Source organism: Schistocerca nitens, chromosome 2 (assembly GCF_023898315.1).
Source record: "Schistocerca nitens isolate TAMUIC-IGC-003100 chromosome 2, iqSchNite1.1, whole genome shotgun sequence".
Lineage (NCBI taxonomy): Eukaryota > Metazoa > Arthropoda > Insecta > Orthoptera > Acrididae > Schistocerca > Schistocerca nitens.
Window position 1 is genome coordinate 1,047,424,809 of NC_064615.1, and position 23,091 is coordinate 1,047,447,899.

The 23,091-nt window shown below is 43.4% G+C and overlaps 1 protein-coding gene across 1 annotated transcript in view; it reads right to left on the minus strand.

Annotated features, from left to right (window-relative positions):
• LOC126235526 (uncharacterized) overlaps window positions 1-7,906 on the minus strand; it is a 124,453-nt gene extending 116,547 nt beyond the window's left edge. Inside the window, exon 1 of the mRNA XM_049944245.1 lies at window positions 7,557-7,906. Within this exon, the coding sequence (XP_049800202.1) occupies window positions 7,557-7,906 (350 nt within the window). The remainder of the gene's footprint in view (window positions 1-7,556) is intronic.
• Window positions 7,907-23,091: the final 15,185 nt, after the last annotated feature.

Here is a 23,091-nt window from a genome sequence, read left to right on the forward strand (position 1 = left end):
ACCTGGTACAGCGAGACATTTCATTTAGTATTGCGTTGTGGTATTTTTTGGCCGGCACCACTTTATTCAATTTGGCAGGATTGTGGTGCTGGCGCTATTTGTTCATTGTGCGAAGGGAATTTATAGGTTCATTGGCTTTTTGCACAAAACGAGGCACTTCTATAGTGACAAGTCTTTGAAAATGATTGGGAATGACAGAAAAGAGGGATGAGAATTCTCAATATTTATTATGCAGCCGCATAAGCAATGAGTACTGCAAATGCGCTATGAAACGAAATTACAGTACCATGCAGAAAGAATTTAAAGATTTAGTTGTCAATTAAAGAACAAAAGATTGCAAAGAACGACAGAAAGTATTTACTGTTCAGTTTATTAAGAGGCACTTGGTTCTAAATTTTCAGACACGCAGCACGTGAAGAAACTGGTGGTATGAATAGCAAAATTTATGAAGTCACATGCATTATTCCACTGTCATTTGCAACGTTTTTCGATGGAAATGACCGAAGAGTACGGAGCCTTTACATATTGCTGCAAAGTGCGTTGGTTAAATCGAGGCACATGTTCACAACGATTTTTCGATTTGAAACTCACTATTGTTGAATGTATGAAGGAAAGAGGAGGGCGGGAACGAAAATTGTAACATCCGGAATGGATCGCAGACCTCACGTTTTAAGTGGACTTGACTGCCCACTGCCCAAAAAAATGGTTCAAATGGCTCTGAGCACTATGGGACTTAACATCTGTGGTCATGAGTCCCCGAGAACTTAGAACTACTTAAACCTAACTAACCTAAGGACATCACACACATCCATGCCCGAGGCAGAATTCGAACCTGCGACCGAAGCAGTCGCGCAGGTCCGAACTGAGCGCCAAGAACCTCGAGACCACCGCGGCCGGCCCCACTGCCCACAATAAGACACTGCAAGCTGAGAAACAACTTACTGATTTGATGGGGACGCATTTAAAAACAAAATAGCATTATAGGCGGGTCACATTCAAAAAACTGGTTCAAATGGCTCTGAGCACTATGGGACTTAACATCTGTGGTCATCAGTCCCCTAGAACTAATTAAACCTAACTAACCTAAGGACATCACACACATTCATGCCCGAGGCAGGATTCGAACCTGCGACCGTAGCAGTCGCGCGGTTCCGGACTGAGCGCCTAGAACCGCTAGACCACCGCGGCCGGCGAGGATCACATTCTTACAAATGCAGTCCAGTTCTCTGAGCTCACTGCCATTAAAGAAAAAGCGAGTTTCGAAGAATTTGTTGTCTGCTTGAGAGAATTACAAGGATAGTTTTCCAAAGGTTTTGAGGATGTGTCAATCTCACATCTGTTTTCGAGACCGTATGCTGTTTCACTTGAAAGTGGCCCTGTGCATGTGCGCAAAGTAATTCCAGCTTTAATGGCTTTTTTTTATGTTAAACCTGTCCAGGGCGTCTACATTGCTTCCCTCGGGTAGCATCTCCTCACGTCCATAATGAGGTTGCAAAAGTGCTACAAGATTTTGCTCTACATGTGTGAAGGACCTTTTTTTTTTTTTTGCTTATGAAACTAAAGAAATTACAATTAAATAGCAACTTGAGTGCAAAAGTCAGTGCAGTTGTCTGCGTCTGTCCACATACTGACTGTTCGTATCAGATCTCATTTCATTAGTCGTTTTACTCATTGCTGAGTGTCGTGACCTCATTTCCTGTACCAGATAAAAATTATATTATGTATTCAGCGCGCCAAAAATAATTAAATTATACTGAAAATGTTCTGTTTGTGATGTATGTTGTTGCCAAATATGAAATATAAAACTAACTCTTATACAGTGCGACTACACTGCCATTTAAATGCGGTGCATTCGCAGTATTGCCCACTTCCCCCTACTCGCGCTCAGTCAGCCTGCCGAGGCGGTGAGGGAAATGTGCAGCGAGGCTCAGCGCTTTGGCAGGTAGGCACGGGCAAGGCCCGCGAGCCGGCATCTTGGCAGCCTCTGCATTAGGCAGTGGCTCTACCGCTATCGGGGGGTGGTGGTCCGCCCCGGTAGCTGAGTGGTCAGCGTGACAGACTGTCAATCCTAAGGGCCCGGGTTCGATTCCCGGGTCGGAAATTTTCTCCGCTGAGGGACTGGGTGTTGTGTTGTCCTAATCATCATCATTTCATCCCCATAGACGCGCAGGTCGCCGAAGTGGCGTCAAATCGAAAGACCTGCACCAGGCGAACGGTCTACCCGACGGGAGGCCCTAGCCACACGACATTTCCATTTCCAGGGGGTGGTGGAACTATGTGCATGTTGACTAAGACACTAGGATATTCAAAGGTGTGCTCAAGATGGAGAGGAAGGGTGGGGGGGAGTTTAAGGATAGTGGATTCTCTTTGTAGGACACATTTTGAAGGTCATAAGAGATTAATTTATGTAGTGAAAACGTAGCTATTAACACTGGACAAGAGCTGTTACCAATCTCTATATGTATGTAAAAGGAAATGTCCCGAGTGATTCACTGAATCATCGTCTCCCAGCATATACCGCTAAGGATTGAAACTTGAAATTTGGAGAGGCTGTTGAACTCGTACTGTAGACATTTTTTATGGAGTGATTTTTCGGAACTGAACAGAAGACCACAACAACAACAACAGCTTCAAAATTGCCTTAATAATATCATATATTCAAAAATCTTTTCATCCCCTTTTTCACTCCATTAGGAGATTTTTGAATATATGACACTATTAAGGCAATTTTGAAGCTGTTGTTGTTGTTGTGGTCTTGTGATCAGAGACTGGTTTGATGCAGCTCTCCATACTACTCTATCCTGTGCAAGCTTCATCTCCCAGTACCTACTGCAGCCTACATCCTTCCGAATCTGTTTAGTGTATTCATCTCTTGGTCTCCCTCTACGATTTTTACCCTCCATGCTGCCCTCCAATACTAAATTGGTGATCCCTTGATGCCTCAGAATATGCCCCACCAACCGATCCCTTCTTCTAGTCAAGTTGTGCCATAAATTTCTCTTCTCTCCAGTTCTATTCAATACCTCCTCATTACTTATGTGATCTACCCATCTAATCTTCAGCATTCTTCTGTAGCTTCTATTCTCTTCTTGTCTGAACTATTTATCGTCCATGTTTCACTCCCATACATGGCTACACTCCATACAAATACTTTCAGAAATAACTTCCTGACAATCTATACTCGATGTTAACAAATTTCTCTTCTTCAGAAACGCTTTCTGTTGTGGATTGGCAGGAGCCGGCGTGAGGTCTGGAACAGGACAAGGAATTTAGACTTCAGAAAAAAGGTGGTACTTGATGGAATACTTAACTTTAATCCATTAATGTTGAACGTAGCTCTTCTCTGTACATTCTTTACAATATCAATAGCAACTGATAATGGCGCCTTGCTAGGTCGTAGCAAATGACGTAGCTGAAGGCTATGCTAACTATCGTCTCGGCAAATGAGACCGTATTTTGCCAGTGAACCATCGCTAGCAAAGTCGGTTGTACAACTGGGGCGAGTGCTAGGAAGTCTCTCTAGACCTGCCGTGTGGCGGCGCTCGGTCTGCAATCACTGATAGTGGCGACACGCGGGTCCGACGTATACTACCGGACCACGGCCGATTTAAAGGCTACCATCTAGCAAGTGTGGTGTCTGGCGGTGACACCACATTTTCCTTGGCATTGCCAGGCAACATTTTATATCCTCTCTACTTCGACCATCGTCAGTTATTTTGCTCCCCAAATAGCAAAACTCATTTACTACTTTAAGCGTCTCATTTCCTAACCTAATTCCCGCAGCATCACCCGATTTAATTCGACTACATTCCATTATCCTCGTTTTGCTTTTGTTGATGTTCATCTTATCCTCCTTTCAAGACACTGTCCATTCCGTTCAGCTGCTCTTCCAGGTCCTTTGCTGTCTCTGACAGAATTACAATGTCATCGGCGAACCTCAAAGTTTTCATTTCTTCTCAATGGATTTTAATTCATATCCGAATTTTCTTTTGTTTCCTTTCCTGCTTGCTCAATATACAAATTGAATAACATCGGGGAGAGGCTACAGCCCTGTCTCACTCCCATCCCAACCACTACTTCCCTTTCCTGCCCCTCGACTCTTATAACTGCCATCTGGTTTCTGTACAAATTGTAAATAGCCTTTCGCTCCCTGTATTTTACCCCTACCACCTTCAGAATTTGAAAGAGAGTATTCCAATCAACATTGTCAAGAGCTTTCTCTAAGTCTACAAATGCTAGAAACGTAGGTTAGCCTTTCCTTATCTTTCTTCTAAGATAAGTCGTAGGGTCAGTATTGCCTCACGTGTTCCAACATTTCTACGGAATCCAAACTGATCTTCCCCGAGATCGGCTTCTACCAGTTTTTCCATTCATCTGTAAAGAATTCGTGTTAGTGTTTTGCAGCCGTGGCTTATTAAACTGATAGTTCGGTAATTTTCACATCTGTCAACACCTGCTTTCTTTGGGATTGGAATTATTATATTCTTCTTGAAGTTTGAGGGTATTCCGCCTGTCTCATACATCTTGCTCATTAGATGGTAAAGTTTTGTTAGGCCTGGCTCTCCCAAGGCTGTCAGTAGTTCTAATGGAATGCTGTCTACTCCCGGGGCCTTGTTTCGACTCAGGTCTTTCAGTGCTCTGTCAAACTCTTCACGCAGTATCATATCTCCTATTTCATCTTCATCTACATTCTCTTCCATTTCTATAATATTGCCCTCAAGAACATCGCCCTTGTATAGACCCTGTATATACTCCTTCCACCTTTCTACTTTCCCTTCTTTGCTTAGAACTGGGTTTCCATCTGAGCTCTTGATATTCATGCAAGTGATTTTCTTTTCTCCAAAGGTCTAATTTTCCTGTAGGCAGTATCTATCATACCCCTAGTGATATATGCCTCTACATCCTTACATTTGTCCTCTAGCCATCCCTTCTTAGCCACTTTGCACTTCCTGTCGATCTCATTTTTGAGACTTTTGTATTCCTTTTTGCCTGCTTCATCTACTGCATTTTTATATTTTCTCCTTTCATCAATTAAATTCAATATTTCTTCTGTTACCCATGGATTTCTACTAGCCCTCGTCTTTTTACCTACTTGATCCTCTGCTGCCTTCACTACTTCATCCCTCCAAGCTACCCATTCTTCTTCTACTTTATTTCTTTCCCCCATTCCTGTCTATTGTTCCCTTATGCTCTCCCTGAAACTCTGTACAACCTCTGGTTCTTTTAGTTTATCCAGGTCCCATCTCCTCAAATTCCCATCTTTTTGCAGTTTCTTCATTTTTAATCTACAGTTCATAACTGCCCCTGGAAATGTTTTACAATTTAAAACCTGGTTCCTGAGTCTCTGTCTTATTATTATATAATCAATCTGAGATCTTCCAGTGTCTCCAGGCTTCTTCCATGCATACAACCTTCTTTTATGATTCTTGAACCAAGTGTTAGCTATGATTAAGTTATGCTCTGTACAAAATTCTACCAGGCGGCTTCCTCTTTCATTCCCTACCCCTATTCCATATTCACCTACTACGTTTCCTTCTCTTCCTTTTCCTACTGTCGAATTCCTTGATTTCTCCGTCAAAAATGTTTTTGGAAATTCAACTCCTAAGGGGATGAAATAATGGGTGAAAGGCAGCAAATATATGTATGTCTGTTTTAATCTTAGGTGCTTTGTAATAAAAAGCTTATTCATCATGCCAACCCACGGATTGGCCCCTCACCCCTGACGATCCCTTATTGGCTTCTCTCCCCTGCAAAATAAGATTTGATTTTGTTTTTATTACAGTTGTTATATTGTGGATGAAATTTGTATGGAAAGACCATCAAAAGACCCCAAAATGCAGTATTAAAATAGTCTCCAACTCCAGTTACGAAAATCGCATTTTGGTCAGAAGTACATTCGGAAAACACCATGCTTCTATAGCCTTGATTAGAGTAAAAGATGTAGAAGGTGTTGTAATTTTTGTACTAAATCGAAGAAAGCTATTGAACAGTCACTTGTTCACCACTGGTCGTTTTCTTTCACTGGTCCAAATTTTTTTCCCAGTACCTTTTTTTTCAAAACTGATGAGCTATTTCTCTGTTTTCTTTTTCTATCTCGCTTGCGTTGTACACTATTGGTTTGATGACGGCCTGATATATTCTTGTTTTTGCCTGTCTGGAAAGTAACTAAGATCTTAGGACGTTATATATAGCTCGTGGACATCTCCCCCGGCTTGAATTCTCGTTACAATCTATTGCTCTATAATGGTTTGTTAGATGATGTTGACACCGAGGTAATTGAATGTGTTCCTCTTCTATATTGTCGTCCGCAGCTCGTGGTCGTGCGGTAGCGTTCTCGCTTCCCGCGCCCGGGTTCGCGGGTTCGATTCCCGGCGGGGTCAGGGATTTTCTCTGCCTCTTTATGACTGGGTGTTGTGTGCTGTCCTTAGGTTAGTTAGATTTAAGTAGTTCTAAGTTCTGGGGGACTGATGACCATAGATGTTAAGTCCCATAGTGCTCAGAGCCATGTGAACCATTTTTTTCTGTATTGTTAGGATCGTGATTGTTAGATGATTTGGTCCTAACTGAGTTCTTCTTCTTGTTGCCCTGAACTTCGTTTTATTTTCATTTATACTTAGACCTATTTTTTAACTTCTTCAATGAGTACTGTTCGCATTTTCTCCAGGTCTTCCATGCTCTTTCCTATCACCAGAATATCATTCGCAAAAGCCAGACCATTAATATTTTTCTCTATGGTGACTCCTGCAGATTCTTGTGTTACTCTCCTCAGGATGTTGTTGAGGGCTAAATTGAACAGGATTGGTGATATAGTATCTGCCTGTCTCACTCCTCTTTTTACCTCAAATGTTTCTGAGAACACCCCGCGTACTTTCACTCTACACTTTGATTTCATCACACACATTTTACTTAGCTTTATCAACTTCTCCGGTATCCTACACTCTGCCATTAACCTCATCTCCTCTCTCACTATGCTGACAAATGCTTTGTTGAAGACTATAACGTTACAGAAAGTATCCTGTTTCTTCTCCGAGTACTTATATAGTATTTGTCTTTGTGTGAATATTTGGCGGTTGTTGACTTACCCTTTCTGAATCCCGCTCGTCATGTGTCTAATATTTCTTCAGTGTATGGGTTGAGCCTGACCTTTATAATCTTATGTTATTTTATGTCACATGCGTAGGAGAAATAACCCTGTATAGTTCGGTATCAACAATTTGTCTCCCTTCTTGTGTATTGGACAACTGAGTGTATTAAATCTTAAAAAAGACAGTCCTTCACCGACGTGAAAGAACAGAACCGTGAAAAATCAATAACAAGACGTAAGTACTAACAAAAACAAGAGTTTTATTGCAACATTTCGCTATCATACATATCCGTTAAACCTTGGTAATGTCCGTAAGAAATCCCTTGGTACGTGTCCAGTCGCACACACACTAACCGCCGGAGGCGCTGCCGCAGATGATTGGAGAGAGAAGCAGAGAAGTAGACAGATGAAGGCTCAGCCGTGATAGGGGTAGGGGTGCGGGGCGGGCGCCGGCGGGGGCGGCAGCGTGGGCGGCTGCGGGGGCGGCGGCGCGGGGTGTCCCAGGCGCTTGACCTCGGCGCGGAAGCCGTTGTGCGGGTCGGCGGTGTACTCGACGATGCGCGTCGTGCCGTCGGCGTCGACGAGCGAGTAGGCGCCTCGGACGGTGTCGCCGTCGCGGTGCTCCCACTGCGTCTTGGCGTCGCCCGTGTGGCCGTCGCGCACCGCGTAGTCGAAGCGGTAGCTGGCCGGCGCCACGTAGTCGTAGATGATCTCGTGCTGCGGGGGCGGCGGCGGCGGCGGCGGCGGGGGCGGCGCGTGGGGCAGCAGCCCGGCGTGGGCGGCGGCCAGCAGGCACGCCAGGACGACTACGGTGGCTCTCATGGTGGTGCGCGCTGCAGTCTGTGGTGGCTGCTGGCCGGGCGCCCGCAACTTATATACGCGGCTCGAGCAGAGAAAGTAATGGCCGCCGCCGCACGCTATGGTTATGACCGCTGCGGCCGTCACGACAGTCGGCAGCGAATTTCTTAGGGAGGTCGCAACTGCGAACCAGTACACTTCCTCATATCTGCGGCCACCTACTCCGTTTTTCTTAATGACCTCCGAGGTGAGTACGTGCGAGCAAAGCTGGTTCGTTGTGCGAATCTGCAGAAGGGTTGTGATCAAGTGCTGAGTCTTCGTGTTCGACTGCAAACAGCCGTTATGCCGGGACTAAGAAATTACTTGCGCATTCTGAAAACTTTGCGACACAACAAAGAAAGAAGATATTTTTCTTCAAATTTATTTATTTATTTATTTTACAGCATAATCTCCTTGTAAGTCTCTACACTTCAGCCAGCCATCTCTTTAACCACCGCGCGGGATTAACCGAGCGGTCTAGGGCGCTGGCGTCATGGACTGTGCGGCTGATCCCGGCGGAGGTTCGAGTCCTCCCTCGGGTACGGGTGTGTGTGTTTGTCCTTAGGATAATTTAGGTTAAGTAGCGTGTACTCTTAGGGACTGCTAAGTTAAGTCCCATAATATTTTACACACATTTGAACATTTTTTCTCTTCAACCCCTCCGAATAATAGTGTCTTTCTCTGCAAAATACGACGAAAAACAGTCGCAACATCAAAAAAATGTTTATTGTAGACTAATGAAATTTTGGGAATTGTCTAGGTAACATATTTAACTGATTGACAATGCAAGATCACAGGTTAACGCAAGCGCGAGATAAGCCATTATAAATTTGAAATGCTGGTGTATTAATAACCGGTGTAACCTCCAGAATGTTGAATGCAAGCATGCAAACGCGCAATCATTGTGTTTTAAAGGTGGCGGATGTCACTTTGTGGGGTGGAGTTTAATGCCTGTGTAAGTAGGCTGTTTAGGCTTTTATGTTGGTAACGCCACGTAGCGCTCTGTACGAAAATCACTGACTGTGCTGTGTGCAGTCTGTGGCTGATTTGCATTGTTGGAATATTTGCTATTGTAGTGTTGGGCAGTTGGATGAGAACAGCGCGTAGCGTTGCGCAGTTGGAGGTGAGCCGCCATCAGTGGTGGATGTGGGGAGAGTGACAGCAGTGGTGGATGAGGGGAGAGAGATGGCAGAATTTTGAGAGCGGTCGACCTGGACGTGTGTCCGTCAGAAAAAGGAAATTTGTAACACTGGATCTCATGAACTGATATATATATTATGACTTTTGAACACTATTAAGGTAAATACATTGTTTGTTCTCTACCAAAACCTTTCATTTGCTAACTATGCCTATCAGTAGTTAGTGCCTTCAGTAGTTAGAATCTTTTATTTAGCTGGCAGTATTGGCGCTCGCTGTATTGCAGTAGTTCGAGTAACGAAAATTTTTGTGAGGTAAGTGATTCATGAAAGGTATAGATTATCGTTAGTCAGGGCCATTCTTTTGTGGGGATTATTGGAGGTCAGATTGCGTTGCGCTAAAAATATTGTGTGTCAGTTTAGTGTTGATCAGAATAAGTAAAGAGGGAAATGTTTGAGTACGTTCAATTTTGCTCAGCTGTTTAAAAATCAAATAATGTAAGAGGTTTTATCAGCACAGTCATTCTTAATTTTTCAAAGGGGACGTTTCACCTGTTGCGCTTGGTCGGTCAACACGGGTACGGTTAAAGCCTGTTTGTGGATGAAGCAGGAGCTGTCGTGCAATGATGTCCCATATATGCTCGATTGGAGACCGATCTGCTGATCGAGATGGCCAAGCGTTATCCTGCTGGTAAACAAACCGTTGTATGCTGTTCATGAATACCTTCACAGTAGATCGAATCACCAGACTGACGTACAAATTTGCAGCCAGGGGGAGTCGGACAACCACTAGAGTGCTCCTGCTGTCACACGAAATCGCACCCCACACCATTACTCAAGGTGTAGGTCCAGTGTGTCTAGACGCAGACTGGTTGGTTGCAGGCCCTCAACTGGCTTCCTGATAACCGTGGCCATCACTGGTGAGTGGTGAGCTGGTGCGTTCCTGGGGCCAGTTTCCATCGATCGTCATTTTGATCTTTGAGTCGACTTCGATGCTTATTTGTCTTCTGCTCATCTTTGGCGGCGCGGATTTAACGGCAGCGTGTGCGCTCTGCTGGAGAAGTGTGTCAGGATCGGCGGTGAGCGGGAGTCACGTCGGACTGTGTATGTAGGCAGGATGGCAAGAGGACGAGTCAGACCAACACCACCTGGAGTACAGGCCTGCGCGCACTCTAGTGACGTCACATACTGGTGGCCGGGTCTGTATCGGAACGCTCGTGTTAAGCACTCTGCAGCTACACGAACTTTACGAGCTTTAGAGCTGCGCATAGGGATTCTCGTGCTTTCCTCTTCTACATGGCCTTGTAATGAAAGTATGGAAATTTATATCGTTGCGTAAAGTAAATGAACAAAACTGCCCTATGTTATTTCATGATGTAAAATTGTTTTGACGATTTGCTTTAAATACGCGTTTCTAGGCTTGAATACAAACTGTAATTTTAAATTTTGTCTTTTACCTTAGGAGCTACGTTTTATTGCAGTAAAAAATCGGCAATCTACAATAACAAGCAGACGTTTTCGGTTTTAAATAAAGCAGCTGGAGCTCCTAAGGAATTTAAGAATTTGTTTCCCTGGTTATTTTCGTTAATTTTCCTCTCCACTTCAAAATTTGCTGACCTCAAACGAAACTCAAATCATTCGACGAAATGGAGCACCTCCTGACAATGTTCAATAAATCAAAAAACACGAAAAAATATTTTATTTCCCTGTTTCTCCAGAACTTTAGAACCTTAAACATGAAAAGATTGTTTCTCCTATATCCTTGACTGTAATTCGTGTCACAGAGTGCTGTTAATTTAATCACAATGCACTTACATCGAAATTCTGCTTTATGCACTGCTTAATCTGTCGAACACTGAAAATCAATTATCTAAGGTAGTTTACTCAAATTGAAATTATTTCCGAATAGCTGTATATGTAAAACGGGCAACGGCCTTGCCGCAGTGGCTACACCGGTTCCCGTGAGATCACCGAAGTTAAGCGCTGTCGGGCGTGGCCGGCGCTTGGATGGGTCACCATCCCGCCGCCATGTGCTGTTGCCATTTTTCGGGGTGCACTCAGCCTCGTGATGCCAATTGAGGAGCTACTCGACCGATTAGTAGCGGCTTCGGTCAAAGAATACCGTCCTAACGGTCGGGAGTGCGGTGTGCTGACCACACGCCCCTCCTTATCCGCATCCTCCTCGGAAGATGACACGGTCCCGGAAGGGCCACTTGTGGCCTAAAGACGGAGCTTTTTTTTTTTTTTTTGTATATGTAAAACTGAACAAAATCATTCTGTAGCTCTTCCAAATAAAAGTACTGGAAGCTCAATAACCTGGTAGGAATGATAACGAATACTAAACATTTTCGAACCACGCTAATTAATATAACTATTCTGTGTGACAGTAGTTGCTTCGTATTAACCTCGCAGCAATTGTCCAGAATTAAGAAACAAATTATACTGGTACATGATACATAAGTGCTTTTAAAAACAATTGGTAAATGTGGTGCAATGGAAACAAATAACACGCTATAAATTTTTTGTCATTTACTTACCCTTGAATGATGCGTAGACACAAATTCCTGTCTGGGAATAGCTGCAATCCAACGATTTCTCAACTTCACACATTTGGGAAATCGAAACATGTGCACTTTCATGCCTTCTTGGGATTATAATTTCCCTGGCAAAAGGGAACGCAACACTTGTATCCCATACTTCGAAGAGCTGTAGGCGAATATTGTATGAAATATGTATCACTTTCACGTGGCACACACTTTCAACACAACATACACGCCAACATGACTGCCGACTATACATAAGATGGCCAACAGTTTGTGACGTCACGTGCCAATATGGCCGCTGTGCATAGGCGTTCTATCTAGAAGGCTTTGGTCGGACAAGACAGGAGCGGGGCCAGCGGCTAAGGCGTGTTGAGTCGTGAGTGCAGATCCATCGCCCATGGTGATTTGGTTTTCCTAGAGGTCGGAAGGACAAGCTCCTACGAGTCCGTTATAAGCTACACCGGCGGATTGAATTGGAATCGCCGAGTTGCTTCGGTGTGTTGCGTGCGGCTTAATTGAATATTCCAGCGTACTAAAAATCCTTTGGAATTGTTTTAGTTGTTTATCACTTACCTCGGTGTCGTGACTATCTTGACGGCAGTTGAGGAAGTGTGGCTACGCCCAACCAACCGACATGAAGCGTGGTTAAAGACGTAGCTGAGTAGTGACTAAGTCCGGCTCTGACGTTTCAAGACACGCCGGGATACGTCCTCTATTCTACCTTGTAATTCATTTGGTAGTTTGGCGTGTAAATGTGCACCGAGATAATTCTTGTCATCTTAACTTTAGAGCATGATTTTTAGCGAACTTATTAATCAAAGTGTAAGAGCTGGCACCGGCCAAGTTATTCACGCAGGTTAATTTGTTTCTATTCAGTTGTATTGATCATCTGCTCTCTAGATAAGATTGTATAGTTTATGTCTTAGAATGTTGTCTGCCGTTCATGTGTGTTGTGTTACCGATGATTGGCAGCGGTCGACGCGAGCATACTGGGAGCAAAGCACCACGGGAGTTATTTAAGGCCCTGTCCTCTCCTTTACATCTAGGGTTATGTGGTCACTGTTGCGTGATTCCATCTTTCCGGTGGGGAATTATAGCATCTGAAGTTCAATTGCAGTGCAAAGCTGAGTACATTTCTATGTCATTTTCTGTCTCGTAGTGATTTGAATCCTTGCTCTGGTCGCGTCTATAGCTAATTCACACGCAATATTGAAGCAACCTCATTTTAGGGGTATTGTCATATGATTGGTTTGGTTAAAATTAAAGCACCTCCTTAATTGTTTTAGTCATTTGTATATAGTTTTGTTTAGGAAAGTTGGCTAGCCAAACCTTAAAAGATCTGTGTTCTTACCCATAATCTGTTCCTCAGCTGATTGGTAGTAATGAGAGTTGTGATGGAAATTGTATGAACATTTGTACTATTTAAGTAAAGCTTTACCTGAGTATATCTACATAGTCTATTCAGATTTCATGTTTTATTGGTCTTGTTCCGGCTAAAGAAATTTATTTGTTATTTGTTCAAGTGATCTGGCCTTGTAAGGCAGTCTCTTGTATTACACTCCTGGAAATGGAAAAAAGAACACATTGACACCGGTGTGTCAGACCCACCATACTTGCTCCGGACACTGCGAGAGGGCTGTACAAGCAATGATCACACGCACGGCACAGCGGACACACCAGGAACCGCGGTGTTGGCCGTCGAATGGCGCTAGCTGCGCAGCATTTGTGCACCGCCGCCGTCAGTGTTAGCCAGTTTGCCGTGGCATACGGAGCTCAATCGCAGTCTAACACTGGTAGCATGCCGCGACATCGTGGACGTGAACCGTATGTGCAGTTGACGGACTTTGAGCGAGTGCGTATAGTGTGCATGCGGGAGGCCGGGTGGACGTACCGCCGAATTGCTCAACACGTGGGGCGTGAGGTCTCCACAGTACATCGATGTTGTCGCCAGTGGTCGGCGGAAGGTGCACGTGCCCGTCGACCTGGGACCGGACCGCAGCGACGCACGGATGCACGCCAAGACCGTAGGATCCTACGCAGTGCCGTAGGGGACCGCACCGCCACTTCCCAGCAAATTAGGGACACTGTTGCTCCTGGGGTATCGGCGAGGACCATTCGCAACCGTCTCCATGAAGCTGGGCTACGGTCCCGCACACCGTTAGGCCGTCTTCCGCTCACGCCCCAACATCGTGCAGCCCGCCTCCAGTGGTGTCGCGACAGGCGTGAATGGAGGGACGAATGGAGACGTGTCGTCTTCAGCGATGAGAGTCGCTTCTGCCTTGGTGCCAATGATGATCGTATGCGTGTTTGGCGCCGTGCAGGTGAGCGCCACAATCAGGACTGCATACGACCGAGGCACACAGGGCCAACACCCGGCATCATGGTGTGGGGAGCGATCTCCTACACTGGCCGTACACCACTGGTGATCGTCGAGGGGACACTGAATAGTGCACGGTACATCCAAACCGTCATCGAACCCATCGTTCTACCATTCCTAGACCGGCAAGGGAACTTGCTGTTCCAACAGGACAATGCACGTCCGCATGTATCCCGTGCCACCCAACGTGCTCTAGAAGGTGTAAGTCAACTACCCTGGCCAGCAAGATCTCCGGATCTGTCCCCCATTGAGCATGTTTGGGACTGGATGAAGCGTCGTCTCACGCGGTCTGCACGTCCAGCACGAACGCTGGTCCAACTGATGCGCCAGGTGGAAATGGCATGGCAAGCCGTTCCACAGGACTACATCCAGCATCTCTACGATCGTCTCCATGGGAGAATAGCAGCCTGCATTGCTGCGAAAGGTGGATATACACTGTACTAGTGCCGACATTGTGCATGCTCTGTTGCCTGTGTCTATGTGCCTGTGGTTCTGTCAGTGTGATCATGTGATGTATCTGACCCCAGGAATGTGTCAATAAAGTTTCCCCTTCCTGGGACAATGAATTCACGGTGTTCTTATTTCAATTTCCAGGAGTGTATTTATTATTGTGATTGTGATATTATAAAGCTTTTGATTGCAATAAAATATGTAGCAACTCCAACGGCTTGCTATTATGATTTTGGTGTGTCACAACCATTAAACATTTCAACTGGCACCAAGTCAGAACCAGCTTTCATCAGAAAACACAACGGAACTCCACCCTACCCTCCAACGAGCTCTCGCTTGACACCACTGAAGTCCCAAATGGCGGAGGTGGGGTCAGTGGAAAGCACGTTACAGGGCGTTTGGCTCGGAGCTATCCTTCTGCCGACTGCTCCTCAGATTGCTGCTGCAGTTGCAGTACCCGACGAGCCATAACCATACGCCGAACACGGTGGTCTTCCTCCTTGGTAAAGCTACGTGGCCGTCCGGAGCCCGGTCTTCTTTCGAACTTACATTGTCGTGACCATCGCTGCCAGCAGTCATGTACAGTGGCTACATTCCTGCCAAGTCTTTCTTTTTAATACTGCAGAAGAAACATGCCCAGCTCCTCATAGCCCTGTTTCACGATCTCGTTCAAACTCAGTGAAGTATTGCTAATGGCGTCCTTGTCGCCTTAAAAACATTCTGAGTCACATCAACCCACCACGTCGAATGTCAAAGGCAACTAACGGTCATTACCATTATAGTGTGTATTTAAAGCAAACCTGATTTGCGCCCTCATAGTGGCACTACTAGCGCCAATCTTATGCGACCGGCGCGAAATTTGGATAGGCGTCATCTTCCAGATGCGCAAACACTCCTACAAACTTTCATTTCTGTCGCACAACTCCTTCTTCGTGCTGCGATATTTTTCCCCTTCGGTATAGCCGTTAACGAAGGTGACAGCCTCTTCATTTGACGAAATTTCTGTCCTCTTGAGCTCACCTTTTAGCCGAGGAACAAAAAAGATTAGCTTAGTGCTAGATATGGTAAGGACGGTGGTCAATCTGTTGAAACCGCAATTCGCGAATTTTCGCGATGGTAACCGCTGAGGTATGACATGGCGCGTTGTCTTGCTGAAATAGTTACTTTTCCTCTTGCAAATGGAAGCGTATTTTCCTCAATTTCCGCTTTCAGCGTTTCAAGCAGTGTCGTGTAATGTGGTCCTGTAATATCTTTTTCCTTTTTCTCTAGCACTATTTCGTGAACTTGAGCAATTTTGTTGTCAGTGGTTGCATTTTTGGCCGTCCCGAACATTCAACGTCACCCAAACAGGTACCGCCATACTTAAAATCAGCTGCCCAGAATTTCTCGCTGATAAATGATGGTGCAGAGTCCCCCTCCACAGCATCCAATTCGTGTTTAATTTGCATAGGCGTACTGCCTTTCAAAAACAAAAATCTAATGACAGCTCGATACTAGACTTTGTCCATTTTCCAAAAACACTCGCATCGACTCACCGAAACGACTGTTAAACATCAGCTATGCGTCCAAAATGGCTGAAATTTTGGTGAGTGCCTTACTAAGCATTCGCAAACAAATTCCACAACTTTTGTTGACAAGCGCTGGTATCTTTATGCTGAGTTACAAGGAAGAATTCGCTATTTTCAGCATGGACTACTGAGTCCAATTGTGGCAAAGGCGGCATTTCTGAGCAAAGTCACGAAACGTTTTAGACAGATTTATATTAATCTGAAGTTGAATGATGACGTACTGGAGGAATTTTATTGGTGGATATGACATCATGTTATGGAGATTTCATTTTGATACACTTAAGTGGCTTTATGTGATATATTTTTAAACTATATGTTGATGATGTATAGTAAGATGCGAGTATGGTTAGGTAACTTGTGATTTGCTTACTATGCACGCTTCGTAATTTTTCAGGTTAATAATTTTTTGTTTTTCTGAGAAAGGGATTTCGTATGCATTGAGAAAGGAAGTTGTTGATAAGATTGTGGAGAGGATGCTGCATTTGATTTGTCATGATGTTCCAAACAATTTTTTTTGTCTGTAGATTACAGTTAGTTCATTCTGGTTATGAGAGATTCCTAATTTTACAGTTGCTTTTCTCAGTAGGTCAACACCACTTTGCTTCACATGATTTCTAGTTATTGCATGATGTTTGGCAGTTATATTTGTACACCAGCTCTTTATTGTGTATCCTCTGCATGACATATATTTGGAGTACATTAAACAGATACTACTTAGATCAGTTGATAAGATTTCTTCGTCAGTACATACGTAGATTAGATACCGTTGTGGCCACAAACTTTCCTTATGTTGTGTTTGACAGGCTGACGACTGACTCCATAATAATATATTTCTTTCAACAGGAACAAATGGCATGCTGTGCTCAACAAAATGTGTCAGTTTCCTCCTTTTTCAACCACTTTTCTTACCAGTAGTTAGGCGAACTGGCACTGGAGAAAGTAGTAGTTCTTAGATCAATTATTACAGATTTGTTTGACAGTATGTAAGATAGTTTTAAGCAGAAAAACATTAATTCAGAAAACATTAATTCATGACTGTATGAGGCAGATACATTTTTTTTTTTTTTTTTTTTTTTTTTTTTGTAATTGAGATTTGTCACATGCTTTTTTTCGCTGATGATATCATTGAACGTCAATGCTTACTTGGACTATTATGGAACGAACTTACATTTTTTCTGTGTACTGCTTGTGGGATGTATCATTTGTTTCGCCTTAGGATTTGTGAACCTCTGACTAAGCACTGTTGACTGTTTCTGAACTTTTATGTTTGCCCACGTATGTAATATGTTACAACATTTACGTCTATATAATTCTTTGGCTGCAGATATGATAAAGGTTTATGCTTGGACACATTTAAGTTTTCACAACAGAGACAGCATAGCTCTCTACAATTGCACTGAAAAAATAAAAATACTTTTGTCTCAAACATGGAACTTTACGCTCAGTGGCCTGTTTGTGAGATATATTTTGCTTTGAGTTGTCAGCGGAGAATTGTAATAGACAGATACAATTTCCTCTGAGTCTGCTCCTAGCCTACTCATACATGAACTAATCTGCCTGTGCTACGGTTGTCGATGTCAGTGGAATGAAAACAATTTGTATGTGACAGTCTTCGACAATGATCACTTCAAGAAACAATTCTACAAGACTTTGGTGCAGCAAAGTCATGATACTGCCGAATTCTACTGCATGTATTTTACCGACGACAGTACTCTTTACTCAAGACACTACAAAAACTAGTGCAGTGCAAAACTAGTTTCTAGCAAGAAATTTCACAGACTATGTGTAGTGTGTTTTTCTTGCAGCTCCTAGTGTTATGAAAAAAAACTAGGAAGAACTTATAACAAGAAAAGATAAAAGGCTAACCGTGGCATTTCTATGTCGCAAAGACTTTCACATTTGTTAAGTTGTATTTTATGGACACAAGTTTACGACTATGTTGATGCGTCTGTGCACAATGATATATTCCTTTTGTAATCACTATTGTTATTGTATTATTTGGACTTACGTAGCTTTCTACATCATAACTGTAGTACTTAGAACATTTTAACTCGTTAACGAATTTTGCAGATTAACCTTTGTCAATTACAAATCTCACTCTGTAAAATTCTGGCCGGAGAGGCCGAGTGTTTGTGATATGGGGCTGTAGATAATTGTTGCAGTTTGGGGAAGCGCATTATTTGAAATGAGTAAAGAGATTCAAACATTTTGAGTAGAATATTTCATAATTTTTATGAGTAATAGAAGAGGATTTAATTCCAGGTAATTGATTTCAGATTTTGTACTTCATTGCAGCAACTTGTAATTACGCATTCTTGGTTCAGACATCCAGAGACTTGAATGTTGGGAAAGATACAGAGCCATGAGCCGCGTGGCTCGATCAGCGATATTCCCGCCGCCTGTATGATTCATCTATAATCCTCCCCCTGTAAACTACGCGGTCTTTCGTATCATATACTTAAACAAAGGCGACGTAAGTACTACACAGAAGCGCAATATTAAATCAAACAAAATATGTGCATCCAAATCCATAACTGTGTTCTCACAGGTGCAGTCGATTATAGATATTATCTAATTACGGTTAGTACTCACAAACAGTGTTATTTCTTAAGCATTAAGGAGAAAACCAATGCATTTATCAGACTTAAGCCATTCCCTAGATTGTTCTGTAGAAGAGTGGTCCCATGTCACATATATCACCTTTAATAGATGGGGGAGAGGGGGGTGTACTCAAGAGACGTGGTGTTAGGACGATTTGCCATATTAGTCTACACATGAGCAAAACTGACATAAGGCCAGAACTTCTTTGTGCAAGAGGAATGCTGCCAGAGCTGTGGTGATGCTACTGTAAACAGCAATAAGACTGTTACACCTTCTCTGGCTACTGATCGTGGCGCTTACTCCCTTGTAAGGAGTTTCTCCTTCTTCTTGTGCATTTTCCTGCAGCAGAGCGTGGAAGGTACCTCAGGATATCAACTATCGAAAATATTCATGTCGGTTTTTGCTCGCTCTATTTCCTAGTGAGACATAGCCGCTTCTGTCAAACCCTATACTACTACTACTAACGATAAGCACGACTGATGCAGGGAGTGTGATTGAGGGTGCGTACGTTTCCGACTTAAAAAGATGTAAAATATCCATTAATTTTCAAAGAGACAGAACGACAGTCTCCTGACTTCGTTTTAGTTGGTTTACAAGCAGTTCGAGCGGCGGATATACACTGACGATGCCTTCCTAGGACACTAGATGTAGAAGGAAGTAGTTTTAACATTTTAAAGTTTGTCACCATAGTGATTGGAGTAGGCAACTTGCGCGTTGGTTGTGCGTCTGATGTTGGACAAATACATCCTACTTTAGAGTATTAAGAGCATTTCATTCTGACTACTAATAAATACTTCGCAAACCGTATGGCTTTAACAATACAGAATTTGTAGGTACAGATCCGTGTAACCATGGTAGTGCGTGTTTATGCTCTACAATCATTTCTCTCATGGTGATACCTTCCTGATACTGACTCCGGGCAGTGGAATAATACTTCAGAGATGATAGCAAGGTTGATTAACGTGAAATGTTTCAGATTCCATCCGTTTAGAGCTCCACCACTTATAAACCACACGTTTCTTCTTAACCGTCTATTATATCACTGCAACACTCTCATATCTACTATACACGGACAAGAGGTGCTACCCTCCTCGACACGCACATACCTGGAGAGATCTTGTGCGTTTGGATGGATGTCGTGGGTGATTGGTGTTGCAGGGAGTGTTATTCAAGGACAATGTGGGAGGGATCGGTCAATTGACGAGTTTATCCTATGAATGGGAGAATATTATCTGACACCCTTCCACTCATGGGAAGATGGTCAGACGTAATCGTAAATTCTGCACTATGCTCAGTGTGTTAGAAATATGTAGATAACCTAATTGCTCAGACATAAAACGTCGTCTGGTATACTTAATTTTGCTGTTATTCCAGGGGGTCCAGTGGTTCCGACATATACATTTAATAGATTTCATGAAGCGTCCTCTACTTTTCTTTCGTCTATCTGTGACTGATTTCTGCAGACTGCAGACAGTAGATCAATGCCGCTAGATGGGTCTCTTTAAGAACCACCAGCGGCAAATAGAAAAGGCTTCTATCCCTTCATACGGGGAGGAGAGGTAGGGATGAGAAGTGGTAGGGGGAGGGTAAGACAGCCTCTAAGATAAGTAGTTTGTAATCGCCCATCGAGGAGGGCATAGCTGCAAATACAGTTCCCTCTGCAATCTTTTGGATCGACAATTTTCCCCAGTACATTTGTTGCATTACGACTCGTTGACAACGAGATTTTAACGACAATTTCGATGTGTAATTAGAACAGTGAAGTATCTTCCATTAGTTGTGGTAGTGTGTATTGGCTTCAATTATTCGGGCTGCAGGGTGATTGTCAAGCAGGCACCTGTAGCGAACACTGACATCAAAAAGCGACAGACAGAGCCCTCAGCTGTATGGTTACAGGTAATACACTTATTAAATTCCTCTCTGTGCAGCATCTCCTCAGTTGAATTCTATTACCGCCAAACAAAAATAAAGATATTACCTCCCACTCTATCCATTTTTCCCGCCAGCTTGTAGGTGAAGGGTGGAGTCCGAGTACATCTGCTAGTTACGAGTTGTACTGTGAAATTTTTCCCCAGCAGAATAACACCATTTTCATGGTATCGTCAGTTTTTGAGCTGTATTGCGATTTTAGACTCTCCTTGCATAACGCTAGCATATAGTTGTGTAATTGGGACCTATCTTTACTTCTGTTTCGCAACTAAAATAAATAAAGTACACTAAAATGAAATTTTCACTCTACAGCGGAGTGTGCGCTGATATGAAACTTCCTGGCCCTGGCAGATTAAAACTGTGTGCCGGACCGACACTCGAACTCGGGACACAGTGTTAATCTGCCCGGAAGTTTCAAAGTACACTAACGTAAAGTAACCTTCATCTCCTGCATCGAGGCAGTTTCCATGTGTTGGGAGGTGCACTTGGGCTCTCCATCGAGAAGGACCAGGGTTCGGGTTCCGGAAAGGACACCACCATTTTTAGTTTGCCGCCATTTCCCAGGTGATGTCATCATAGTTCTGGGACAAAGAAATTCCCACCAAAATTCGAAATTCCCACCAAAATAAGCAATTCCCGCCAATAGGGTAGGAGGTGAGGGGGAAATGGTGGTGGTGGAAGGGGGAGGGGGTGAGATGGGGACTCATGTGAAGGTTGAGGAAAACACATGATATCATCTGGGCTTGGGAGTGGCGGTTGGGGTGGGGGTAATTAACTGAAAAATTTAATTAATTTGCATATCAATTTGATATCAATTTCATACCAAAATTGCGCTGATGCCCTCCCCTTACCCTACTAGTGCCAATAGCAACCTACTCACATTGTTATTTGGCCTGATGGGATTGGTTTAGGCAGAAATATGGAATACTACAGTATGCGAAATCTAAATTTGACAATAGTTTGAAAGACGATTAGTATTGTGGTCGGTGTGCCAAATGCTACACCTGAACAAACACAAGATTTACGTAACATAATTATGAAAAATAAAAACGTGTTTTCGAATAAACTGGGGCTTGTTAATGGATATCAATGCAAATTATGTAATGCCCCATGTCCCGTTCTTTCAACGATTGCACGTGGTACCAGTGTCCAAAAAAGGAGGCTGTACAACAAAAACCAGATCGAATGCTGGAATGGAATGTTATAGAGAGGAGTACCAGTCTCTATAACAAATCCCTGATCATAGTAGGAAAAAGTGAAAGTAGTGTCAGAATCGTGATAGATGCACGTACGCTGAACAAAGTTAGTCAACGTGAAACGGACAGACCAGACTTTATTAATCTGTTGCTACGAAAATGAAATAATGAGCTGTTGTGGAATTGGTTTTCAATTGATACTGAGAAATCACATTTTCCATTATTGTTTTGAGATTTTAATGTACGGCTATTGCAGCCCTCGTTCAACTTTATTTGTTAAAATTATTGTAGAGTGTTATTCTAAAGAAGTTACCTAAAAGTAACAGTAAATAATTTCGAATCCATTGACTGATTTATCCCCGGGAACTCTTCAAACCTCGCACCGTGTTCTCAAGTTTCAGGACTGCGCCTCCAGGTGTCATTCCAGTCGCCCGTTAATGCAAAAACAGTGGGTGATGGCATTAACAAAGGAGACGTATGGCGGTCCGGCAAGTGCTAAGAGCTGCTTGTGGCACCACAAAACGTAATCACTAATACACTACTGGCCATTAAAATTGCTACACCAAGAAGAAATGCAGATGATAAACGGGTATTCATTGGACAAATATATTATACTAGAACTGACATGTGATTACATGTTCACGCAATTTGGGCGCATAGATCCTGAGAAATCAGTACCCAGAACAACCACCTCTGGCCATAATAACGGCCTTGATACGCCTGGGCATTGAGTCACAGAGCTTGGATGGCGTGTTCAGGTAGTGACTGGCGTATTGTGACGAGCCCGTTGCTCGGCCACCATTGACCAGACGTTTTCAGTTGGTGAGACATGTGGAGAATGTGATGGCCAGGGCAGCAGTTGAACATTTTCTGTATCCAGAAAGGCCCGTACAGGACCTGCAGCATGCGGTCGTGCATTATCTTGCTAAAATGTAGGGTTTTGCAGGAATCGAATGAAGGATAGAGCCACAGGTCGCAACACATCTGAAATGTAACGTCCACTGTTCAAAGTGCCGTCAATGCGAACAAGAGGTGACCGAGACGTGTTGTAACCTCCCCACAAAAATTATTTCTCATTTAACCTCCCCACAAAATTCTTTTCCGTAACCTCCCAACAAAATTTTATTCACATTAAGTCTCCCCACAAAATTCATTCACATTTAGTGTAACCTCAAAACAGAAAAATTCCTAAACCTCTCAACAGTAAAAATTATAATTATGTCGTTCACACCCAATGTAACGTCCCAACAAAAATAATTTCCGTAAACTGGTAATAATACAGTGTAATTAACCTCTCAATTAAATTGTCGCTCACTTATAACTTTTCAATAATTGACTGTGAATTTAACCTGGTAAATTTTAGACGTCAG